A 22,117-nucleotide genomic window follows, 5' to 3' on the forward strand; every position below is an offset into this window, starting at 1 on the left:
CATCAGTCCGGCCCATGGCTAACAGGCCGGACGCCCGAGGACCCCTTAGTCCAGGACTCCCTCAGGCGAGCCCCCCACCCAATTCGGATTGGGCTTGGGAGGGGGGCTCCCCCTCCTAGGCTCCCTTCTCCTCTCTCCCACTATGGCCCAATAAGGCCCATATACTTCCCGGGGGGTTCCGGTAACCTCCCGGTACCCCGTAAATACCCGAACTCACCCGAAACCATTCCGATGTCCAAACATAGTCATCCAATATATCGGTCCTTATGTCTCGACCATTTTGAGACTCCTCGTCATGTCCGTGATCATATCCGGGACTCCGAACTACCTTCGGTACATCAAAACACATAAACTCATAATACTGATCGGCACCGAACGTTAAGCGTGCGGACCCTACGAGTTCGAGAACTATGTAGACATGACCGAGACATGTCTCCGGTCAATAACCAATAACGGAACCTGGATGTTCATATTGGCTCCCACATATTCTACGAAGATCGTTATCGGTCAAACCGCATAACAACATATGTTGTTCCCTTTGTCATCGGTATGTTACTTGCCCGAGATTCGATCGTCAGTATCTCAATACCTAGTTCAATCTCGTTACACGCAAGTCTCTTTGCTCGTTCCGTAATGCATCATCCCGCAACTAACTCATTAGTCACATTGCTTGCAAGGCTTATAGTGATGTGCATTACTGAGAGGGCCCAAAGATACCTCTCTGACAATCGGAGTGACAAATCCTAATCTCGATCTATGCCAACTCAACAAACACCATTGGAGACACGTGTAGAGCACCTTTATAATCACCTAGCTACGTTGTTACGTTTGGTAGCACACTAAGTGTTCCTTCAGTATTCGGGAGTTGCATAATCTCGTAGTCATAGGAACATGTATAAGTCATGAAGAAAGCAATAGCAAATAAACTAAACGATCAAGTGCCAGGCTAACGGAATGGATCAAGTCAATCACATCATTCTCTAATGATGTGATTCCGTTAATCAAATGACAACTCATGTCTATGGAAACTTAACCATCTTTGATTCAACGAGCTAGTCAAGTAGAGGCATACTAGTGACACTCTGTTTGTCTATGTATTCGCACATGTACTAAGTTTCCGGTTAATACAATTCTAGCATGAATAATAAACATTTATCATGATATAAGGAAATATAAATAACAACTTTATTATTACCTCTAGGGCATATTTCCTTCAATTACTACACTGACCTACTCGAGAGAGCTCCTCCTAGGGAGGCAACGATAAGCTTGGATTTGCTTGACCTTCCCTCCCTGGATCTCGCGAGCCTTGAAGAGCCTTTCACAACGGAGGAAGTGGAAAATACCATCAAGGCGATGCCCCTAGATAAAGCTCCCGGTCCGGACGGTTTTACTGGCAGATTTTTTGCCAGCTGTTGGCACATCATCAAGGTCGACTTCATGAGGGCGTTGCATCATTTTCTCCTGGGAGACTCGAGGGGCATGGCTGCCATCAACAAGGCACTCGTTTCTCTCCTTCCGAAAGTGGCCGGAGCGGTGGATATAAAAGAATTTCTGCCGATCAGCTTGGTTAATGGCCCGATCAATTTTTTTGACAAGATCCTTGCCACAAGACTTGCGGTGGAACTTCCGAAGCTCGTGGGATGCCACCAAAGCGCGTTTGTCAAAGGGCGTTCTCTCCACGATAACTTCATGCTCATGCAATGCACGACACGGCGCTTGTATGCTTTGAGGAGTCCAGCGGCCCTGCTCAAACTCGACATTACTAAAGCTTTTGACTCTATACAGTGGCCGTTCTTGATCGAGGTCTTGCGTCGACTGGGTTTTGGCCACAAGTGGCTGACTTGGATTTGTGGACTGCTAGCCACCTCCTCCACGCGGATCATGATTAATGGTCGCCCCGCAAACCAATCTTGGCGTGTCAAGGCTTCAGACAAGGTGATCCACTGTCGCCGATGCTATTCATCCTCTGCATGGAACCCCTCTATGCACTCTTCTAGTATACTTCTGAGCATGGCCTTCTAGCACTGTTGGCTCGATCTGGCATGCAACAGCGTGTCTCCATGTTTGCGGATGATGTCGTGGTCTTCATCAAGCCAACTGAACTTGAGGCTACCACCTGCAGGGCGATCTTGAATCTGTTTGGCCAAGCTTCCGGTTTGTCTGTCAATATGGCCAAGAGTACGGTGCTTCCCATTCGATGTTCTGATGACGAGATTGAGCTTCTATCCACTATGCTGGGATGCCTTACCGCTCCTTTCCCGTGCAAATATTTGGGTCTGCTGTTGACACTTCGGAAGCAAAATGCGGTGCAGCTCCAGCCGCTGGTGGATCGTCTGGGCGACAGTTTGCCTCTCTGGAAGGCGGCGACTATGCCAAAAAGCGGACGACTACTCTAATCCAATCTATGCTCTGTGCAATCCTAGTCCATTCCATGTTAGTGCTCGATCTACCTGTGAAGACTCTTGTGGCCCTCAACAAGGTTTGCCGAGGTTTTCTGTGGTGCGGTAAAAAAGATGCGAGAGGAGGCAACTGCGCTGTCGCTTGGGACGTTGTGTGCACGCCCAAGTGGGGGGTGGGGTGGCTTGGGGGTCCCGAATCTGCAATGGCTCAACAGGGCCCTGCGAGCCAGATGAGCTTGGCTGCAGCGTGCGGACCGATCCCGATCGTGGGCTGAGTTTAACATCCATGTTCCGGCAGAAGCACTGGGCTTAGTTCATGCGGCGGCACACACTACCATTGGCAATGGCAAGTCTACCTTTTTCTGGGATGCTAGATGGTGACGGTTGGAGAATTGAGGAGACTGCACCCACAGTACATGGCTTGATTCCGGACCGGATTAGAAGATCAAAGCTTGTCGTCGATGCTCTACCCAATGACAGCTAGGTTCGTGACCTTGGCCCCAACCTTTTGCCCCGAGCACTGAACGAGTTCATGCGGTTATGGACCCTAATCTCCGGAAGACAGCTTTTGAATGACGTTGAGGACGTGGTGTCATGGTCTTGGGAGAAGGACGGACAGTTTTCGGCTAGATCTGCCTATGCCGCAGGATTCATGGGGCGTGTGGTCTCCCCATCAGCGGCGTTCACCTGGAAGTCGAAGGTGCCCTTGCAATGCCGTTTTTCACTTGGCTTGCCCTCAAGAACAGATGCTGGACGTCGGACCGGCTGGCCCGCCGTGGACTACCTCACCAGGATTCCTGCCCTCTTTGTAACCAACATGACGAAACCATTCAGCACCTCCTTGTTGGCTGTGTCTTTGCTAAGCAGATTTGGCATTGGATGGGGAGCATCACGGGCCGGCCTGACTTCGAGCCCCAGGATGGAGAAGGCCTTGGCGATTGGTGTCTTCGTCAGGATCGTTGCTCTGCCCATCGGAAGTCCACTCGCGCTAAATGCCTACTTGGGATGTGGAGTATTTGGAAGCACCGAAATGACATCGTGTTTAATGGGGCTGTCCCGTCACTCACTGCGGTCTTACTTAGGATTAGAGAGGAGGGTGCTCTCTGGGTTAGGGCTGGCCTCATGAAAGGCAACACAACACTGCAGGTTTTGATGCAGAGGACGGTGGGCCAGATCATGAGTAGTGACTTGTTTGCCTGGTGGTGTCGTAAATCCCGGCATGTAATTATATGCTGTAATCGTGGATTTGGGAGTCTTCCCTCTTTCTTCTTTAATGAATGATACGCACACTCGTGCGTATTTGAAAAAAAAAAAGAGAATAGTTTAGCAGGCCCGTTATTTTTTTCGGCCGAAGCGCCCATCCATTTTGTAAGCAGCTCAGCAAGCCCATCCGGCCCATTTCAGCATCGCAACCCTAGCCAAGCGCAAGCCACAGGACACTGGCAGCTATAAATACCCAACCCCTCAGCAACGAAACCCTAGGTTAAAGCGACGCCGCCGCCGCAAGCCGTCCGCCTCGCTCTTCTCCCGAGCCTGGTCCTCATCCTCTCGCCTCTCTCCCCCCACACAGGCTTAGCAATCTAGCGTTAGCGCCTCCGTCCATCTCGTAGCTGCTTCGATGGCGATCAAGAGGACCAAGGCCGAGAAGAAGATCGCGTACGACCAGAAGCTCTGCCAGCTGCTCGAGGAGTACACCAAGGTGCTCATCGCCGTCGCCGACAATGTCGGCTCCAAGCAGCTCCAGGAGATCCGCAAGGGTCTCCGCGGCGACTCCATCGTGCTCATGGGCAAGAACACCCTCATCCGCCGCTGCATCAAGGTGCACTCGGAGAAGACCGGCAACAAGGACTTCCTTGAGCTCAGCAACCTCCTCGTCGTAAGCCGCCGGACTCGTCCCCCGCTTTTCTTTTGTTGGTTCCGCCGCGAATTTTGTGCTGAGATGGATTCTCCTATTTGTAGGGTAACGTTGGCCTCATCTTCACCAAGGGTGACCTCAAGGAGGTTCGCGAGGAGGTCGCCAAGTACAAGGTAAAATTCAGACCGGATCTGCTGTGCCCTCGACTTATTCTGCTTTATTATGTGGTGGATTGCTGGTATATATTGCGGTTAATGGAGAGAGATACCCTACGTCCGTGATGAGCAACATGTATCGCTAGAAATGTAGCCCCCCGGATGTGGTCTGTTTATTATTCCTGTATTTGATGATGCCCTTGCCTAAGTTTAGAATATTGTAAATTAGCTAGTCAAGTTCTATTATCCTGATGAATCAGTATGTCGCACAAATGCTATTTAAGTTACACAAATGTTAGTGAAGCAGTACCATTGTATTATTACCGAATCAGAATGCTGCCATGCTTTTATGTGTGCAATTTAGCTGTTTGCTAGCAACAAGTATGTATGTCAAAGTTCCATTCATTCTGTCAAATTGGCAAGTTTAGATAACAAATGGTATAAAATTGTATAGTTGATGCGTTCTATTCTTAGTATAAGCTATCTTTTTTAATGCCATCTCTTAATTTTTATGTGATTTCTTTGTCCTAAAGTTTAGAACATCTGAGGTTAATTCTTGTCTTGTTTCTTTACGCAGGTTGGCGCTCCTGCTCGTGTTGGGCTAGTTGCACCTGTTGATGTGGTGGTTCCCCCTGGCAACACTGGTCTGGATCCCTCCCAGACGTCCTTCTTCCAGGTTAGCATTTGCTGATAACACGTTTCAGTGGATGCTTTTGTGTCAATCACATTTTATCACAAGTTCTAACTGTGCTGTCTTGTTTAGGTGCTTAACATTCCCACCAAGATTAACAAGGGTACTGTGGAAATTACTATCCCAGTGGAGCTGATCAAGAAGGGTGACAAGGTGGGCTCCTCTGAGTCTGCCCTGCTTGCCAAGCTTGGTATCCGCCCCTTCTCATATGGACTGGTCATCTGCAATGTCTATGACAGTGGGTCTGTCTTCAGCCCTGAGGTTCTTGACCTCACTGAGGAAGACCTGATGGACAAGTTTGCTTCTGGTGTTTCCATGGTTGCCTCACTGTCCCTGGCGATCTCATACCCCACCATGGCTGCTGCGCCGCACATGTTCCTCAACGCATACAAGAATGTTCTTGCGGTTGCTTTGGAGACAGACTACTCATATGACCATGCCGATAAGATCAAGGAGTACCTCAAGGTAATTCTTGTTCTGCAATGTTCTGTTCGCACTATGATCTCTTAATTAGAAACATGCATTAGAATTTGTCTTGAAGAATAGCATGAAATGTGTGTTTATTTAGTTTAGAGTCATGTGTTGAGCTACTGATCAGCATGCCATTTATTCTTTTCTAACCAATTCTGGAGCTTAACAAGTACATATGTTTGGATTGTGTTAGCCTCTTCCTGTCTCCTTTGTGTAATCTTGCGGTGTGTGAGATGTGTCTTTAGTAGAGTCATCTTGGTGTAATACATGACATGCCATCTCAGATGGCACATGTTTCATCATATTAATTAGCAACTGCATCATTGTTAGCGTAGCTAGTCATGATCGCATGGTTCTTCCTACTATAGCCTAGTTTTGAATCATGCATTTCCATGTCAGTTTTTGACACATTATGTGTTCTTCTGCTGTGCAGGACCCGAGCAAGTTTGCCGTTGCTGCCCCTGCTGCTGCTGCCTCCGGTGGTGCTGCCGCCGCTGCCCCTAAGGAGGAGGAGAAGAAGGACGAGCCCGAGGAGGAATCAGATGGCGAGATGGGATTCAGCCTGTTCGACGACTAAGCTGTGTGCCGTCCTTCAAGTCGCCAGTTTTGTTTAGTGTTGAACACTAAAGTTTTCCAAGTCCTATTATTACCTTGAACAAGAATTAATTATGCTGTTTGTTAGTGTGTATCCGAATATGTTAACGTTATGTCATGCACTTAGTTACCTATATGCATTGCTCTGCTTGTGCTTCTCTCTTTTATGTTTGCTGGGATTCACTTCGTTAGATTTTAAGTAGGCTTGTTTATCGATGTCTCCGTTCAGACAGCAAAATAATGGTATCTGTGCAAGTCAGATTTTAAGTTTTTGGGATCGAGCGCTGGTTTGGCCGTTGGATGGAATGCACCGATGCTGAAGCAAGCCTTGGCACCTAGCGAGCGATTTCTGTGACATCGTGTACTCTTTCAACACCACTCCTCTACCATCACGTCCTGGCGAACTCGACCAACACCACTCCTCTACCATCACGTCCTGGCGAGCTCGACGGCCAGCCACCGCATCGGCTGCCGCTGGGCCGTGGGGGCGGAGGCGTGTGAGGGATTGACAGGCAGGGATGAGTACCGTCACCACGATCGCCATGCTCCAAGTCGGGAACTGACACCTCGTAATATGATGGGACGCTTCGTCGGGGGGTCCGCGCCGTGCAGCCGATTTCATTGTGCCCTGCTGTTTTGGAGGGGAAAGGGGATCTGGAGGAGCTCCAAATCCACGGCCGCCGCTGCAACGTCGTTTTTGGGGATCACAGACTCGGTGAGATTGCTGCTCGTCCTGTTCACACACCTACTTCATACTGCTGAAATGCCTGAATTTTTAGCTTTTGTGTGTATCCATGACAACCTTCAAGGCAAATCATTAGATGGAAATGGATGTCACAAAAGCTCAGACGTTGTTTAAGCTTCGTTGGTTCATAGGCCCCAGAATACGAATTCTTTAATGTCCTCAATGATAAAATTATGAACTTTCAACCTTTTGTCAGATGGTCAAATTTTACACTATTTTTTTGTAATGTCCACATGGCAAAACAATCATGTTAAGTCTTTGTTGAGTTCCTTCTCAGATTTCAGAGTGGATTGGATTTGTAGGTCTGCTAATGTTGCCGCGCATAAATCTGCAAATGTAGGAGTAGGGGATGAACTTTGTAAGGTTTGGTTTGGGGTTTCCCCAGATTTTGTGTTGGATGTAATTTCGGATGACATTCCTAGCTTTGTTAGGTAGTTAAATAAAGCGGCGACATTAACCCTAAAATAAAGAATCATGTTAAGATGACAACATTCTATTTTTTATGTGTAAGACATGTCTGTTTTTTATCACTTCTTTGCATGGCAAAATTTACCCTTTTATTTGCAATGGAAATTTTACCTTTGTTGACATGGTAAATTTCACTACACTACCATGGGATTCTTCACTTCTATTGCCAATAGCAAAATATACTTTTTATTTACCATGGCAAATTTACACCAGATACCATGGCAAAATTACTTATATTGTCATGGCAAATTTACTTTTTACATGTCAATTTAATAGCTCATGGCATTTTTTTTGCTTTTCATGGGACCATGGTAAATTGGCCATGGCAATTTTACTTTGAGTACATTGAGCATGGCAAATGAACAAGAAACAAAGTCTACAATCATCGAGTACACTGAGCATACCATGGGGCAAAAAAATATGTGGAATGGTCATATGCCTTTTTTTTGGAAAAAGTTTCTTATACATAATAGCAAAATTTGAAACACTTTTTGGAATAGCCACACGACAAATGTATGAATTTTTTATCTTCAAAACATGTTACCATTTTAGTAACACGTCAATTTACTTTGTAGCATGGTAAATTTACTTTTATTGCGCTGACATTTTTTACATTTATTGTCATGTCAATTTTACTTTATTTTTTTGCCATGCCATTTTTTACTATTTTATTTTGATCATGGAAAATTTACCTTTTTTTCCATTGCAATTTTACCTTCATTGCCATGCCAATTTTAATTTAACATACATGGAAAATTTACTTTATGGCTTATGGCAAATTTACTTTTACGGCGCATGGTACTTCTATTGCCATGGCAAAAATAGTTTACGTTCATGGAAATTTTTGCTTTCCGCACTGTTCATGGAATTTTTTGCTTCTACGGACCATGGTAAATTTACTTTACGAGACATGGAAATTACTAGTAGACAATATATGGTGCACTTTTTTGTGTTTCACATGATGGCAAATTTTTATCCACAATTTTTATGTCTTCACGTATATAGTAAAAATGCCATAGAAATTGCAATCCATATTTTTTTGCCACCATGTACACATGCAAATTGCCATGACTTCCTTTTTTGTGCATTTTCATGAAAAAAGATCCTTTTAACCATGTCAAAATTTGCTTTTAGATTCGATGACAATTTTTGGTTTGAACCACTAGGATTTTTAGTTCTCTATCATGACAAATTTATCCCCCCCCCCCCCCCCCATTTGGACCATTGCAATTTTTGTATAGCATGGCAAAATCTAGACTTTTATTGATCACTGACAAAACTGGGTTTTTTAATCTCAGTACAAACTAGGATTTACCATTTTTCTTGCAAAAATGGCATGTACGGACGCTCGAGGTGGGTGTTTGTTCTTTTTTTTTGAAATGGAGGTGCAAGATTTGCCTCATGAATTAATTAATCAAAAGAGAATTGCCCAATTAATTAACGTAAAACCGGATGGAAACCAATACAAACCAAGAATATGTGGACTTTTCATAGAGCATGCAACCCAAAAAACGCACGGCCAACCTGACAACCATACCCACCAACCCCTACACTTCTACATCATAAAGAAACCCGTGATGAGAGTACCTCAGCCGAAGACCGCGGACACCATCAAGTCCACATAGACAAGTCAAGCCATAAGGACAATCCAAGAGACCGATGAACATTCATCAAGCAGTTGCAGACGCCTTTCTTGTGGCGCCACTCTTCTTTCTTTTGCTCCTGAGAGCCTCCTACACAATCGTCTTGCCAGATCCAGGGTTAGCCGACTCTAAACATGCGAGCAAGCTAGAAGCTCTATCTAGAAAGAGAATCCCATCAACCTTGTCACGCACAGACACCACCTACCAAACGATCACGTGCGAGTGGGTAAACGCAACGTCGGAACCTCCACTGTCCACAAAGGCGAGCGACTGGTTGGGCTCCAAAGGATCATGCGCCAACATACTGACCATCTCAACATCAGCAGCCACAGGTACCACCGACATGATTGACTCAAGCGCCTCGGATTGCTCACATGACATAGGTGAATCATGTCCCTCACACGAGGTCGCCAGCGATTCGACCTGCATATGCTTCATAGACAGAGGCAACTTGTGCGCTCAGGCATAATTTGTACCATTAGAGCTACGGCCTCGATAACGACTTCGCTCTCGGAAGAAATCGTCACGACTCGCAGTGGCGACGGGCAGGATGTAGCACGAGGGGAGAAATCTCCGTAGAGGCCTACTTCCCCATGTACAGAACCGACCTAGAGCTCAGGCAATAGAGACACAACTGACACAGCCTGAAGTTTGGTGAGAGCAGCCTCTACTCTTGCCAAAACACTCCCAACTCCCGCAATGCAGTCGCGATCATGCCGAACAAATTTGTTCGATGGATCCTTCCCTAGTAACGAACAAAACATTTCTCCAGAGAGCGAACAAATTTGATGTTGGTGCTATATTGGGGGTCCTAATAGCATCTACAACTAGAATCCTCAAACCCCCTATAAGCCGGAGCGGACGACCCGGTCAAAAAACCCCGACCCAGACGAACATCTCATACCAACGCCAAACGCTCGGGCTAACCGACACCGCTCATATCCAACCCAAATCTGGGGAGACATGGGGAGGCTCGGGTGCGTCCGCCACGTCTGATCCAGCTCACGCTGGCCCGCCCCGACCTCACATATATTTGTCCTCATCTGCTCTCTGGACCAAACCCTAGCCACTCCACTTCGCCCCAAGCTCCCTTCCAGCGATCTCCGGTGTGGCGGGCAGTGGATCTGACTCCAACCACTCTTGATCAGTTGACTCGGGCGTCCCTCCATGTGAGCTGGACGAGGCTATGGCCATCCACATGGCCCTCCGCCGCTCCTAGGAGGAGTGCGCCTGACCGACGTCAGAATCTGCCGACACGAATCCATTGCGTGAGTGCAACAGGCGCTCGGATCCACCGGGGTTGGAGGCTCGAGGTCCGTCTGCCACCCCATCCCCGGTCCGCCGGTGTATGAGTGCTACAAGACTAATGTGCCCTATCGTAACAAGCAGAGGGCATGGGAGTGCGAGGCCCTCCTTGCTGCTGATGTGGCGGAGGCGGATGCAACGGCGCGCTCTTTCGCGGTAGAGGAAGCCATCATTGCCCGCACCCTCTAGAATCGACAAAGGAGGAACACACACGCCCTCGCCCGAGAGCAAGTCCAGGCAATCCGTGCCATGGCTAGAATGCCCCCAAAGAGAAGAAGGACGTTAGTGACGGGACGGACAACTCTGGCTAGGAGGAGATCCGACTTGATCCATATTGCGTCTTTGAGCGCTACTTCCATCAAAAAGACGCCAAGGGAGCCGGCAAGGGCAACCGTGGATGATCTTTGTCCATACCTTAGTATGTATGTAGAACATGCCAAATTTTGGTAGTCAGATGTCATGTATTGATGTAGTAGCCGGATGTCCAGCTGTATCAGAAGTTTACGATGCATGTGTAATATGGATTTGAGGCGTGACTGGTCACTGTCCGTGGACGTGCCCAATCACGTCCACGGACGTTTGAGGGCCCGGATTTGATGTATTCGGTTGTACATGCTCTAACGAAGTTCTGAACATAGAAAATCCTAAAATAAATTCAAAAAAATTAACCCATGTTTAAGAAAAAACTTAACATGTTTCTTACTTAAAGTTCAAAATTACAAGGAGACAAACCACCTCGGGGGGTGGGTTAGCCATACATGCTAACGTGCGGCCTCATGGATGCACCTATGAGATAGAGAGTGTGTTCCTTCGTTTGATGACCGGCCTTCAAAGATGATCTTTGCACTCTGAAAAGAGAGTAAATTCTCTATGATGCCACATACGATATGGACATAAGCGCCTTTAGTTCCTTCTTTCAGGCTTATGACTGCTCCTTGACAATTGCTGGCTACCAAAATCTTCCAAGCGACGATCTCCATAGTGAGAAATACATATTCTTTACAACCTGAGACTTCAACTGTTTTCTCTCCCCTCAAGAACAATTGTTGAGGCTCTTTTATAGACAACCTTGTTATCTCTTGCAACAACAACTATTGAATCCTTATGTTGGTTCTTCCCCACTGGTGCATCGACCGTAATTTTGATCACTCCAGCCGGTGGTGCAACCCGATTTTCCTCGAACACCGCTGATATAGAATGTTTATTCCCTGTTGTTATGTACTACCTGTTCAATGTCACGTACATAGCTCTGGACAAATGAATGAACCGACAAAGAGTGTTGCTAGATCTCTTCATGTAAAGCTTTACGTCTTGCAAACAAAATGGACCACAAGGTAACGCAACATGTCACACGTCCCTGTGGTCCCAATGTCTCAATTGTGGTATTGATGAAGTCGCGTGGGGAGTACTCAGCCGACATACTTATGTGCTCTACCAGGCACTCATCTGCCAATGCCCCCACACACCACATAACATTGCATTCGATGAGAGAGTGCCTCCAAGAGTCCTTCTCCCCATGTGATGTGCACCTGCCATTTGGGTCATGTTTGGGCAATGTCGTATGTCCGCTCTCGGTAATGTGTACTTTTCTAATCACCAAAGATAAAGCCCGATCTTTTTTGGTACCTTATCTCGCCATAGAGTTATACACTATTTTACTTGTTAGGATGGGTCTGTTGGAAATATGCCACTGGGACAACAGTAAATGTATTATTATATTCTCATGCTCATAATTAAGTTTATATTTCTGTGCTATAATTGTATTGGTTCTTGAATATGATATTCGAAGAAAACCCAATTACATGTGTCCAAACATAAACACCAATATGATCCCTAGTCACGGCTTTAAATTATAACCTTACATGTACACCTCTATCAGCATTCAAAAATACCTGAAGCTCTAGTCTAAGTATTACTGCCCATTTAGAGTTCTTGAGAAAATTGACAAAGTTTCTTACAATTGCTCCTTCCGGTTGAATGGAAGCCACATCGTACTTTCCATGTCACCCAATTGAAGAAGCATTTATCCCCCAAAGCAATACCTACTACTCGACTACCTCTCATCAACTAGGATGGAATAATATTGCTGGATCCAGAGAAGCTCTTGGAACGCACACTTATACCTCGATCTCAGGGGGATATTAGCATTCCAGTGGTTAGGTGGTTCATTAAGTGGCTCAATTTACCAGAGTCTGAAGCCACTTGGGAATATGCAACATTCACTGAGGATAAGTCTGTTGTCCGGGGGAGTTGTCAGGACATGCATATCTATTTTCGAAGAAAGCAACACATGCCATTGAGTTCAGTTAGGTTTGAACCATTTTCTTCTGGGGAGAAGCACTCTGGGTCGTACATCTGCCATCGAACATGCTACTGTCTACCTACCGCTTCATAGAGAAGGGAGAACGAGAAAATGTTGATCGGCCATCGGACGGTTGAGGACCCCGAACGCGTCGTTGTTCCCTTTCCCGCAAAAAGGTCTACAATGCTTAACTGCCAAGCTACTTTTCTTTCGTTTCTTCCATTCATTTGTAAGGCTATAAAGCTAGGATTCTAGAACCTCCGAGCTCATTCTCTTTGCTTTGGAGTAAACCCTAGCCGCCAGTGTCCCTGGAAGGGCCATATGTGTATACAAACTCGCTAAGAATTCCTCGCAATCGACCCCCAAATTAGCTATGTTCTGTGAGTTCAGTTCTTGTTTTCTGAATCTAGTTCATCAGACCACTTGGGTGTGGCAAATACTATCTAGAGAAAGAGTACCTAGAGCAAGAGGGCTAGTTCTCCAACACTTAGAGAAATGGCCTTGCAGTACATCAGTAACGAGGGAGGGTCGAAATGAAAGAATATCCAGACTTCTCGAGGGCCTTTTTTATATAGTAGAGATATCCCGAGGGCCTTTGCATAACCGGGGGGGGGGGGGGGGGGGGGGGAGGGTGGTGTTCAATTTCCACTCCGGCGTCGACTGTCACATCACTAGTCCATTGACGCCAATGACATGGATTGATCACCCTACATTAATCAAGACCAAATAAATTTCCTGTCTGCCTCCCTCAACATTCCTAGCCGATCTACCGCCGTGCGCTGCCATCCTAGTTGTGGAGGTACGCCGAAGCTCTACCTTCTCCCTCCCCGGCATTTTAGGATAGAGGTGTTAGCTTTTCTTACCAAAATTGGACTAACGAGCCTACTACAATCTATGAGTCGCCTCCAATTCAAATGCCGTAAAAACCCTCGCTTCATCCCCTTTCTACCCTGCAGTAGTGTAGCTAGGATTCCGAGTCAGGGTGGTCTAAGACAACAATTCCCCCCCCCCCCCCCCCCCCCCAAATGCTACATGCCAATAAAATAGTGTATAACTTGTCAAAAGCACATACTGATAATATCTTCAAAGCACATTAAAATTTATGATTAAATCTTTCTTTTGAGGAGTTTACGATTAGATCTTAATCATGCAGAAAAGAAGCAATTACATCTTATTTGTAGGAATAATAACATCCTCTCATGGCCATCAAAGTCTCAATTATACCTTCTTCCTTCGTTTTGGAGAAAAGATCATGTTGAGCTTCAAAAGAGACATAATATCTTTGGTCCTCTTCATTTTGCAACAATTTTACATTAAATCTTCAATTTGTCAATTCCTAATCGGACAAACCCATAGTAATCGATCAACACAACTACAAGTTTACAAACATTATAAAACAATTAAATTAAGTTAACTTCTTTCCTCATTTGGGGAGACTATGTGGCTCCGATTCCTCTGAAAACCACCGGGTGCAGGACACCGCTACAGCCGTTTCTTGGAATTTTTTTAAACAATCTCATGAAGCTTTTTTTTAAATCGTGAAGCTTTTATTAGTTCATCCATATTTAGAGGGATGAAAGGGAGATCATCGAGCTGGCCTAACCCAGGAGCGAGGAGCCATGAGGCCAACCTGGGCTATGGGCTTGGCCGCTTGTGTTAGTTGGGATGCTGGTTTTTTTCTTGAAGAAAATGGTACAGGGGTGAAGTATATGGGCTTTCGGCTGCAAAATTCCAGGGTGGACTTCACTGCTCTGACCACCCTCTGACTCCTCAATCAAAAGAAAAAGAAAAAACCCTGGCCACCCTCTGTTAGCCTGGTCTGGCTACGCCAGTGCTGCCTGCCCTGATCGTCCGCCGCCCCGTCCCTGTCCTCAAAACCCTAGCTCGCCCTAAACCGTGGCACCCACCGCCGCCCCTCATCCTGCGCCGGCGTTCGTCTTCCGAAGCGCAGGAGGGCCCTCGATCGATCTAGGTCAGACCTCACCGACCGGCACGCTGTGCTCACAAACTCGCATACCCTCCTACTACCAACATCAGTTCATTTTCCATTTCGTTTTCCGGGGGGTCTCAACCTCCGTAGCGCACGATCGAGTAAGAAGGGCAATCCTTGTGTGACTATGCTACAAAATGATTGCTTGGCTAATGGGGGCCATTAGTTGATCTGATGATGGCTACCTGTGGTTTATTTACTCTGTTTTATTTGGGAGGGGGGGACAGGGCTGGGGCCTGATGGTCACCATCACATGGCAATTTGGTCTTGTGGCCGTCCGGGACGGCGTAGATTAACCTGATTGAACGGTCCGCCGACACGTGGTGGCGCTCTCCACCGTTCTTTTTGTGATTTATTATAAGGTTTTATTCGGGCTGTGCATAGCGAACATTTTATATTTGAATTGTATGGCATGACTTCACTGTTTGGTTTAATGCTCTCAAGTGATGTTTTATCATTGTTCGGGTGCTGATTAGTATCTTCACGGTGTGATAAATGTTTTCTAGGTGTTATTGAGTCTCTCAGACGCTATCATTTCTATTATTGAGATGAGATCTTCTGTGAGCTTTCGTAGAAAATTTAGTACTACTTTTTTTTCCAAGTGCACGGTACTTTTTTTTCAAGATTTTAATGCGATAAACAAAAATTGAAGGGTGCAATCGGACCCTCGCCACACCCTGGGGATCGAACCTGGTTGCACGGCATATTCTCTATTTGCCCACCATCATGACCACCGCGGGTTACCTTAATATATTGAAATTTATAACGAAGACACTATTCGATACATTATTTCAGTACTTAGGTTGCAAATAGTACCATATTATATAGATGCTCCATATGTCCATAAACCCCTTCCTTTTAATTTTAACTAACAAGCACACTTTTGTTCCATGCCTTTATTTCTTTAAAAGGATCTGGTCCTGATTTCTCTCTTTTTTTCCTTGGGATATGTGCTTGTATAGGTTGATATAAACAGCAAGAGGGCATCATATTGTACCAGAAAGCGCCAAAGAAGTACAGATTGCAACACAAGCGATGGGATGTAATAGTAAAAAAATAAGGCTGCGCCGGAGCAAGAACCAACTACTTTACCCAGTAAAAAGAAGTGCTTTGCTTGTAAAGAGACATCACACAATTTGGATCAATGTAGGATAAAAGACAAACTGGGTACTGTGGCCCAGCTATTTGGACGTTCTACAAGCTTTCCATTCTACATGATCCAACCTTCAAAGGAAGTTGTCGAAAATGAAAAATTCTACCATCACTGCCTGCTGATCACATCTAATACCTGTAACTTGGACCTGGCAAGAGTGAAAACTGAACTAAACAAGTTCTGGAAGCTGACTGATGACTGGGATATAAGGAGAGACGGTAGACAGAATTTCGTAGCATCCTTCAACTCAGAGGATGACCTACTAAGCTGTTTAAAGCCTCCCGATGTAGAAACATTTCTGGATGAAAAGGAGGTGAATTTCAGTGTAGCAATGTGGGATGAAGGTGATGGGGAAAAGCTTGACTTGATCAAAGAGTGGCTTTTGGTCTATGGGGTCCCAGGTGCATATAGAAACTGGAAGGAGCTATATCAAGTGGCATCTGCAGTTGGAGTTCTGCTTGAGGTGGATGAGGAAAGTTTGGAAAGTGGAGATAAGGAGCCTATTAGGTTGAGGATAGCGTTAGGAAGTCTTGTTGGTGCTCCTTTCTCTTACCACTTTGTGTTTGGATGGTCTTCTAGACTAGTCAAGTTCATGATTGAAGACAAAGTAGGAAGGATAGAAGGGCAGTGGAAGGAAGTAGAAGAACGGAATGTTAGCGTCATGAAGGAATATGCAGATATAAGAGAAGAAGGTATCGAGGTACCTCCAGGAACAGTGAATAAAGGAATCGATTTGGAGGGCACTGGAGTAGATTTCACAGGCAATTCTTCTTTGGATTTCAGAAGTTGCTCAAGCAAGGAATGTAAAGAAGAACTGAAGACCACAGAACAGAATGGTAGCGTCATGAAGGAATATGCTGATATAAGAGAAGAAGGTATTGAGGTACCTCCAGAAACAGTGAATAAAGGAATGGATTTAGAGGGCACTGGAGTAGATTTTCCAGGCAATTGTTCTTTGGATGTTGGAAGTTTCTCAGGCAAGGAATGTAAAGAAGAGCTGAAGACCACAGAAACAGCTACATTGCTGGAAGTGGCGAAGTTCATTGCAGAGTTAAGAGTTAATGAAGACATCAAGGGAAACAGCACAAGTGCTATGGCAGTGACCACAGCAAACTCGAAGATAGCAGCAACAGGGGGGCAATCCCCAAGTGAAAGCTCAGCAGGAGCTGATCATATGTCGGGTTTGGAAGATTGTTCAGACAAGGAACATCAAAAGAAACTGAAGACCTGCGATATGGCTACATTTCTGCAAGTGTCGAAGTTCACTGAAGAGTTAAGAACTGATGGAGAGATCAAAGAAAACAATGCAAGTGCTGTAGTGGGCACCAGAACAAACTCCGAGAGAGCTACAGAAGACATTCCAAAAGCTACAGAAGACTTGGCTACATTGCTGCAATTGTCGAAGTTCATTGAAGAGTTAAGAGCTGATGGAGTGATCGAAGAAAACAATGCAAGTGCTGTAGTGGGCACCAGAACGAACTCCGAGAGAGCTACAGAAGACATTCCAAAAGCTACAGAAGACATGGCTACATTGCTGCAATTGTCGAAGTTCATTGAAGAGTTAAGAACTGATGGAGTGATTGAAGAAAACAATGCAAGTGCTGTAGTGGGCACCAGAACGAACTCCGAGAGAGCTACAGAAGACATTCCAAAAGCTACAGAAGACATGGCTACATTGCTGCAATTGTCGAAGTTCATTGAAGAGTTAAGAACTGATGGAGTGATCGAAGAAAACAATGCAAGTGCTGTAGTGGGCACCAGAACGAACTCCGAGAGAGCTACAGAAGACATTCCAAAAGCTACAGAAGACATGGCTACATTGCTGCAAGTGTCGAAGTTCATTGAAGAGTTAAGAACTGATGGAGAGATCGAAGAAAACAGTGCAAGTGCTGTAGTGGGCACCAGAACGAACTCCGGTCCAGGATCTCCGGGCGGGAACATCCCTTGTCCTCGTCACCGATCTTCGTGGCGCCGACACATTGCAGGTCCCTGTTGTCATCAACTATGATCTGCCAACACATCCAGTACAATACATTCGCCATGTTCGACGCAGTGGACAGCCTGGAGGGAATGGTGTTGCTATCAGCTTCATTGCTCGTGCTGATGAGCGTGTCCTGTCTGACATCCAAAGGTTCTGCAATGCTCAGATGGTGGAGTTACCTTCCAACGTCACTGACCTCCTGTGAGCAATTCCATATGGTGTGCAGATGGCTATGTTTACTTGTTTTTGCTATCGTTGCCCGGAGAGCTGCGCAACAGCTGCATTTTGTTGAACTGTGGGAGTTGTCTTGTGGGATTGTACCTTGTTGAGTAAACCGGTATTTATGTCATGGTGGTTCGATACTGAACTTAATGTGGTGCAGATAGTTGTTTGAAATGTTTTGTTGGTTCATCTGTTGTTTACCGCCTCACGGTGGAGTACTGTAGGTCCGAGCTAATACAAAAAATGGTCGATGCGAACGGTCGACGAACGCGGTTGGTCTGACTCTGACGGGGCGTGCTAGCAGCCAAACAAGTAGCGTTCTTTTGGATTGGATTCGCAATCCTCTATACACTTCGGGACACGAGCTCCCCCTTCCGCGTCGCTCCCGCCTCATTCATTCATGGCAAGTGGCCACATCGCCCAATGCCTCGGTGGCATCCTCGCCAGCCGGGCCGGCGCTACTGTCGCCGTCTCCGGCGACCTCCGCCTCAACGGTGCTCAGCTTGTCGATGGCGTGCGCAGTCTGGCAGCCGGCCTCTTGGAGCGCGGCGTCCGCCCGGGTGATGTCGTCGCCGTCGTCGGCTTCAACAGGTACGCACAAGGCTACTGCAGCTCACATCGCCTGCCTCTTTCATTTCTTCCCCCATTTCGCATTTACTAGTCAACCATCCGTTCTTGGCCCTCCGCAAGTCAACCCTCCGCCCTCCAAAAATGCCACGGACTTGCACACAGAGCAAACAGTATCCAAATTACTTGAAACGAATCTGAGAATGGAAATTGCATCAGTATCATCAACTTTTCATGTGATTATCTGTAGCATCGAGTACATGGAGCTGTTGCTGGCCATCCCTTACATCGGAGCAATCGTTGCCCCTCTCAACTACCGCTGGGTAAGACTGTAAGAGCATTCTTCTTCCTCTAACTAGATGAACAAATCAACAACTCCACACTACATCATACAGTATGACCTGAAATCTTCCAAATGCAATTGAACTCCAACTCGTATTGCTGCATGAGTGTTTGAAGCTGGCCTTTTGCCTGAATGTGTCATTCTGAAGAATGGAAAATAAAGAATGGCGTCGTCTTTCTTCTCGTCTAGAGCTTCGAGGAGGCGGCGCAGGCGCTGGAGCTTGTGCGGCCGTCGGCGTTCATCTTTGATGGTGCTTACAGCTCATGGGCGCTCCGGCTGATGGAGAGCCAGAGCTTCTCATCCATCTGCCTTTACATCACCATCGGGGATCCTGTCAACACCGGCCAAGGTGCAAACTGTAAGTACATGCAGAAGATGGAGAGATACCTCTGTCTCTTTTCCTTTTTTGGATTGACCGCAAAATAGATCGTTACAGGATCTAAGACCGGCGTTTGTAAATGTTCTGCATTCGACATGTTATTTTCAGTTGTGTCAGTTGATCATGTCAAGAGGAGTTGCAGAGGAACCGCGGAAATGGAGCCCGTGTCGGCTCCGAGGGATGTCGCTTTAATATGCTTCACATCTGGTAAAAGCTTCCGGGCTGGTTCTTGGCTTCGATTTGTATTAAACCTTTTACCGGCAGTGCTAGAGGCTTTTCATCCCTGCATTTTGACAACACATAGGTTGAATTGATGTTTGGTCCTGATTCAGGAACCACTGGACAGCCAAAGGGCGTAGCAATAAGCCATACATCTTTGATCATTCAATCTCTTGCAAAAATCGCCGTTGTCGGCTACGGTGAGGATGATGTATGCTTTCAGGATCCATGTACCACTGTAGTTATTGAAAATTGCATTAGCTTATCCAACTTCATGCACTGCTCGCTAGGGCGTCAAATGATGCTATTAAGTTTCATGCTATTTGAGTGTAACTGCCTTTTTATTTCAAAAAATAATAATGGTTCTTATAATTATTGTATGTTCACAGGTCTACCTACATACTGCCCCTCTGTGCCATATCGGAGGGATCTCTTCATGCTTGGCCACACTGATGGCTGGAGGCTGCCATGTCCTGATACCTAAATTCGACGCAAAATCAGCTATCAAAGCAATCCAAGAACACAGAGTGACTTGTTTCATTACCGTTCCCGCAATCATGGCTGACCTCCTGTCCTATTCTCGGTAACCGATAGTGCTAAAATACAATCTAAAAGTCTAACAATGCCCAGTTTGTTGTTGACTTTCGGTACTTGGCCAGGAAAGATAAGCTATCAGGATGCGGATCGGTGACCAAGATCCTCAACGGCGGTGGTGGGTTGTCGGATGAGTTGATAAATGGAGCATCTCACCTATTTTTTAATGCTGCGATCTTTTCAGCTTATGGTATATGTTCTTACCACCAAATGCCACCTCACTTTATCTGCAGTTTCTTTAGAAATTAAAATTTTGTAATCATTTTTATGCTTACTAACAGTCACATCTCTTATCTGAGTACTGAACTTGTTTTTATCAGGGATGACAGAGGCATGCTCATCGCTGACATTCATGCGTATCAACAACCCAGAGCTTCAGGAAGCCAAGAACCAGTTAAGCAAGCAATCTGAAGGTGTTTGTGTTGGAAAGCCATCACCTCCTGTCGAGATACGAATCGACAGAGATGAAAGTAACAGTAGCTCTTCACAAATGGGGAAAATCTTGACAAGAGGGTTGCACACAATGGTTGGATACTGGGGGAACAATACGGCTGATACACCAGAATCTGTTAAGAATGGGTGGCTTGACACCGGGGACACTGGATGGATAGATAGGACCGGCAAACTATGGCTCATGGGGCGACAAAAAGGCCGCATAAAAAGCGGAGGGGAAAATGTTTACCCCGAAGAGGTGCTTACTGTTTTACTCGTGTGTGTGATGTGCTCTTCAATCTTCTCAAGCTGATATATTAGGTGTTAGTTTCTTCATCTTTAAAAACAACCATGCCTAATGATCCAACATCTCAAATATTTGCAGGTGGAATTAGTGCTGTCGCAACACTCAGGGGTAGCTACAGCTGTGGTTTTCGGTGTACCGGATAGTCGCCTTGGGGAGAAAATTGTTGCTTGTCTTAGCATCAGAGATGACTGGAGATGGGTTGATGCAACAGCTGAGCACCAAGGAGAAGGCAATGAAGTGTCTGCTCATATCCTTCAAGAGTATTGCAGGATAAAAAATCTGAGCAGGTTAGCAATCCCTCCCCTCTTAATTACCGCATTTTGGAGTAGCATACCCTACTACTTGAAATCAATCAATAGATTAGGTCTTAAACAGTGCAGACAAATGAAAGAAAATGCTACTCCCTCTGTAAACTTTTATAAGACCTTTTAGATCACTACTATAAGACCTTTTAGATCACTACAAATGAAAGAAAATGCTACTCCCTCTGCAGATAATAGTAGTCACTAGGTTATTTCAGGCATGCACATATTTATTTGATATTCTTGAAGCTTTTTCTTAAAGGATTACGTATATTACTGCACGTACACTCTTTTCTCCAGTAACTTGCAGTGATCCTCTTTGGAACAGATTCAAGGTGCCAAGATTATATCATCACTGGAGTAGGCCGTTCCCAGTGACCACCACAGGCAAAATTAAAAGAGAGGAGCTGAAGGCCAAGGTCTTGGCTTGCATGCAACCGCATAGCAGTTTGTAGCTTCAGGCCGTGGACTGACAATCACGTGGGATTCTTCTCTCCACCGACCATTTCCAATGGAGTTTCAGTTTTGTACGAGTTTACATGTACGGACATGCATGGCCTAGTTTTGGATATTCGGTTGTATCGGTCATCAGCGAAGAAATAGTCTATATGAAAAAAATATAGAATCCTAAAATTATGTGTTGTATTGATTAGACCCTCGTGAGCAGAGGTGGAGCTGTGTACACTGCTGTGGGCAGGGGGGGCCTATGGCCCCCGCCTTGGATGAATTTGTGAAGGATTTTTTTGAGGAGGGCTTAGATTAGATTTTTCTTTTACCATTTGGCCCTGCTCACGAGGATCACATGTGTTACCGCACGTCACGATCTTTTTGGAACAAATTCAAGATGCCAAGATTATATCACCACTGCAATAGGCCGTTCCAGTGCCACCACGGGTAAAATTAAAAGAGAAGCTAGTGTACGTGGTATGTTAATAGGGTTATATTAGTTTGTAGGCTGAGATCTTGACATGCATGCAACCATGTAGCAGTTTGTAGC

At 45.8% G+C, this 22,117-nt stretch overlaps 2 protein-coding genes across 2 annotated transcripts; both read left to right on the forward strand.

Moving 5' to 3' along the window:
* Positions 1 to 3,885: 3,885 nt before the first annotated feature.
* Positions 3,886 to 6,302, forward strand: LOC109758262 (large ribosomal subunit protein uL10). The gene is made up of 5 exons (XM_020317108.4): positions 3,886 to 4,278; positions 4,362 to 4,430; positions 4,990 to 5,088; positions 5,176 to 5,568; positions 6,008 to 6,302. The coding sequence occupies exons 1-5, from the start codon at positions 4,021 to 4,023 to the stop codon at positions 6,149 to 6,151; spliced, it is 963 nt and encodes a 320-aa protein (XP_020172697.1). The 5' UTR covers positions 3,886 to 4,020; the 3' UTR covers positions 6,152 to 6,302.
* Positions 6,303 to 18,251: 11,949 nt separating this feature from the next.
* LOC109758264 (2-succinylbenzoate--CoA ligase, chloroplastic/peroxisomal) lies at positions 18,252 to 21,877 on the forward strand. Its single transcript, XM_020317111.4, has 10 exons — positions 18,252 to 18,568; positions 18,795 to 18,867; positions 19,077 to 19,245; positions 19,375 to 19,473; positions 19,599 to 19,696; positions 19,875 to 20,068; positions 20,145 to 20,269; positions 20,400 to 20,770; positions 20,897 to 21,105; positions 21,449 to 21,877. Exons 1-10 carry the CDS (start codon positions 18,378 to 18,380, stop codon positions 21,573 to 21,575), a joined length of 1,656 nt encoding a protein of 551 aa, XP_020172700.1. The 5' UTR covers positions 18,252 to 18,377; the 3' UTR covers positions 21,576 to 21,877.
* Positions 21,878 to 22,117: the final 240 nt, after the last annotated feature.

The sequence above is a fragment of the Aegilops tauschii genome, chromosome 7 (assembly GCF_002575655.3).
Source record: "Aegilops tauschii subsp. strangulata cultivar AL8/78 chromosome 7, Aet v6.0, whole genome shotgun sequence".
NCBI classification, from domain to species: domain Eukaryota; kingdom Viridiplantae; phylum Streptophyta; class Magnoliopsida; order Poales; family Poaceae; genus Aegilops; species Aegilops tauschii.

What these genes read in the sequence shown, in the direction of transcription:
- LOC109758262 (XM_020317108.4), top strand. Translation starts at nt 4,021, where the DNA reads ATGGCGATCAAGAGGACCAAGGCCGAGAAGAAGATCGCGTACGACCAG. An exon ending in CCCAGACGTCCTTCTTCCAG is followed by an intron (nt 5,089 to 5,175) that starts GTTAGCATTTGC and finishes TGTCTTGTTTAG; the next exon opens with GTGCTTAACATTCCCACCAA. An exon ending in AGATCAAGGAGTACCTCAAG is followed by an intron (nt 5,569 to 6,007) that starts GTAATTCTTGTT and finishes TCTGCTGTGCAG; the next exon opens with GACCCGAGCAAGTTTGCCGT.
- LOC109758264 (XM_020317111.4), top strand. Translation starts at nt 18,378, where the DNA reads ATGGCAAGTGGCCACATCGCCCAATGCCTCGGTGGCATCCTCGCCAGC. An exon ending in CACCGGCCAAGGTGCAAACT is followed by an intron (nt 19,246 to 19,374) that starts GTAAGTACATGC and finishes TGTTATTTTCAG; the next exon opens with TTGTGTCAGTTGATCATGTC. An exon ending in GACCTCCTGTCCTATTCTCG is followed by an intron (nt 20,069 to 20,144) that starts GTAACCGATAGT and finishes GTACTTGGCCAG; the next exon opens with GAAAGATAAGCTATCAGGAT.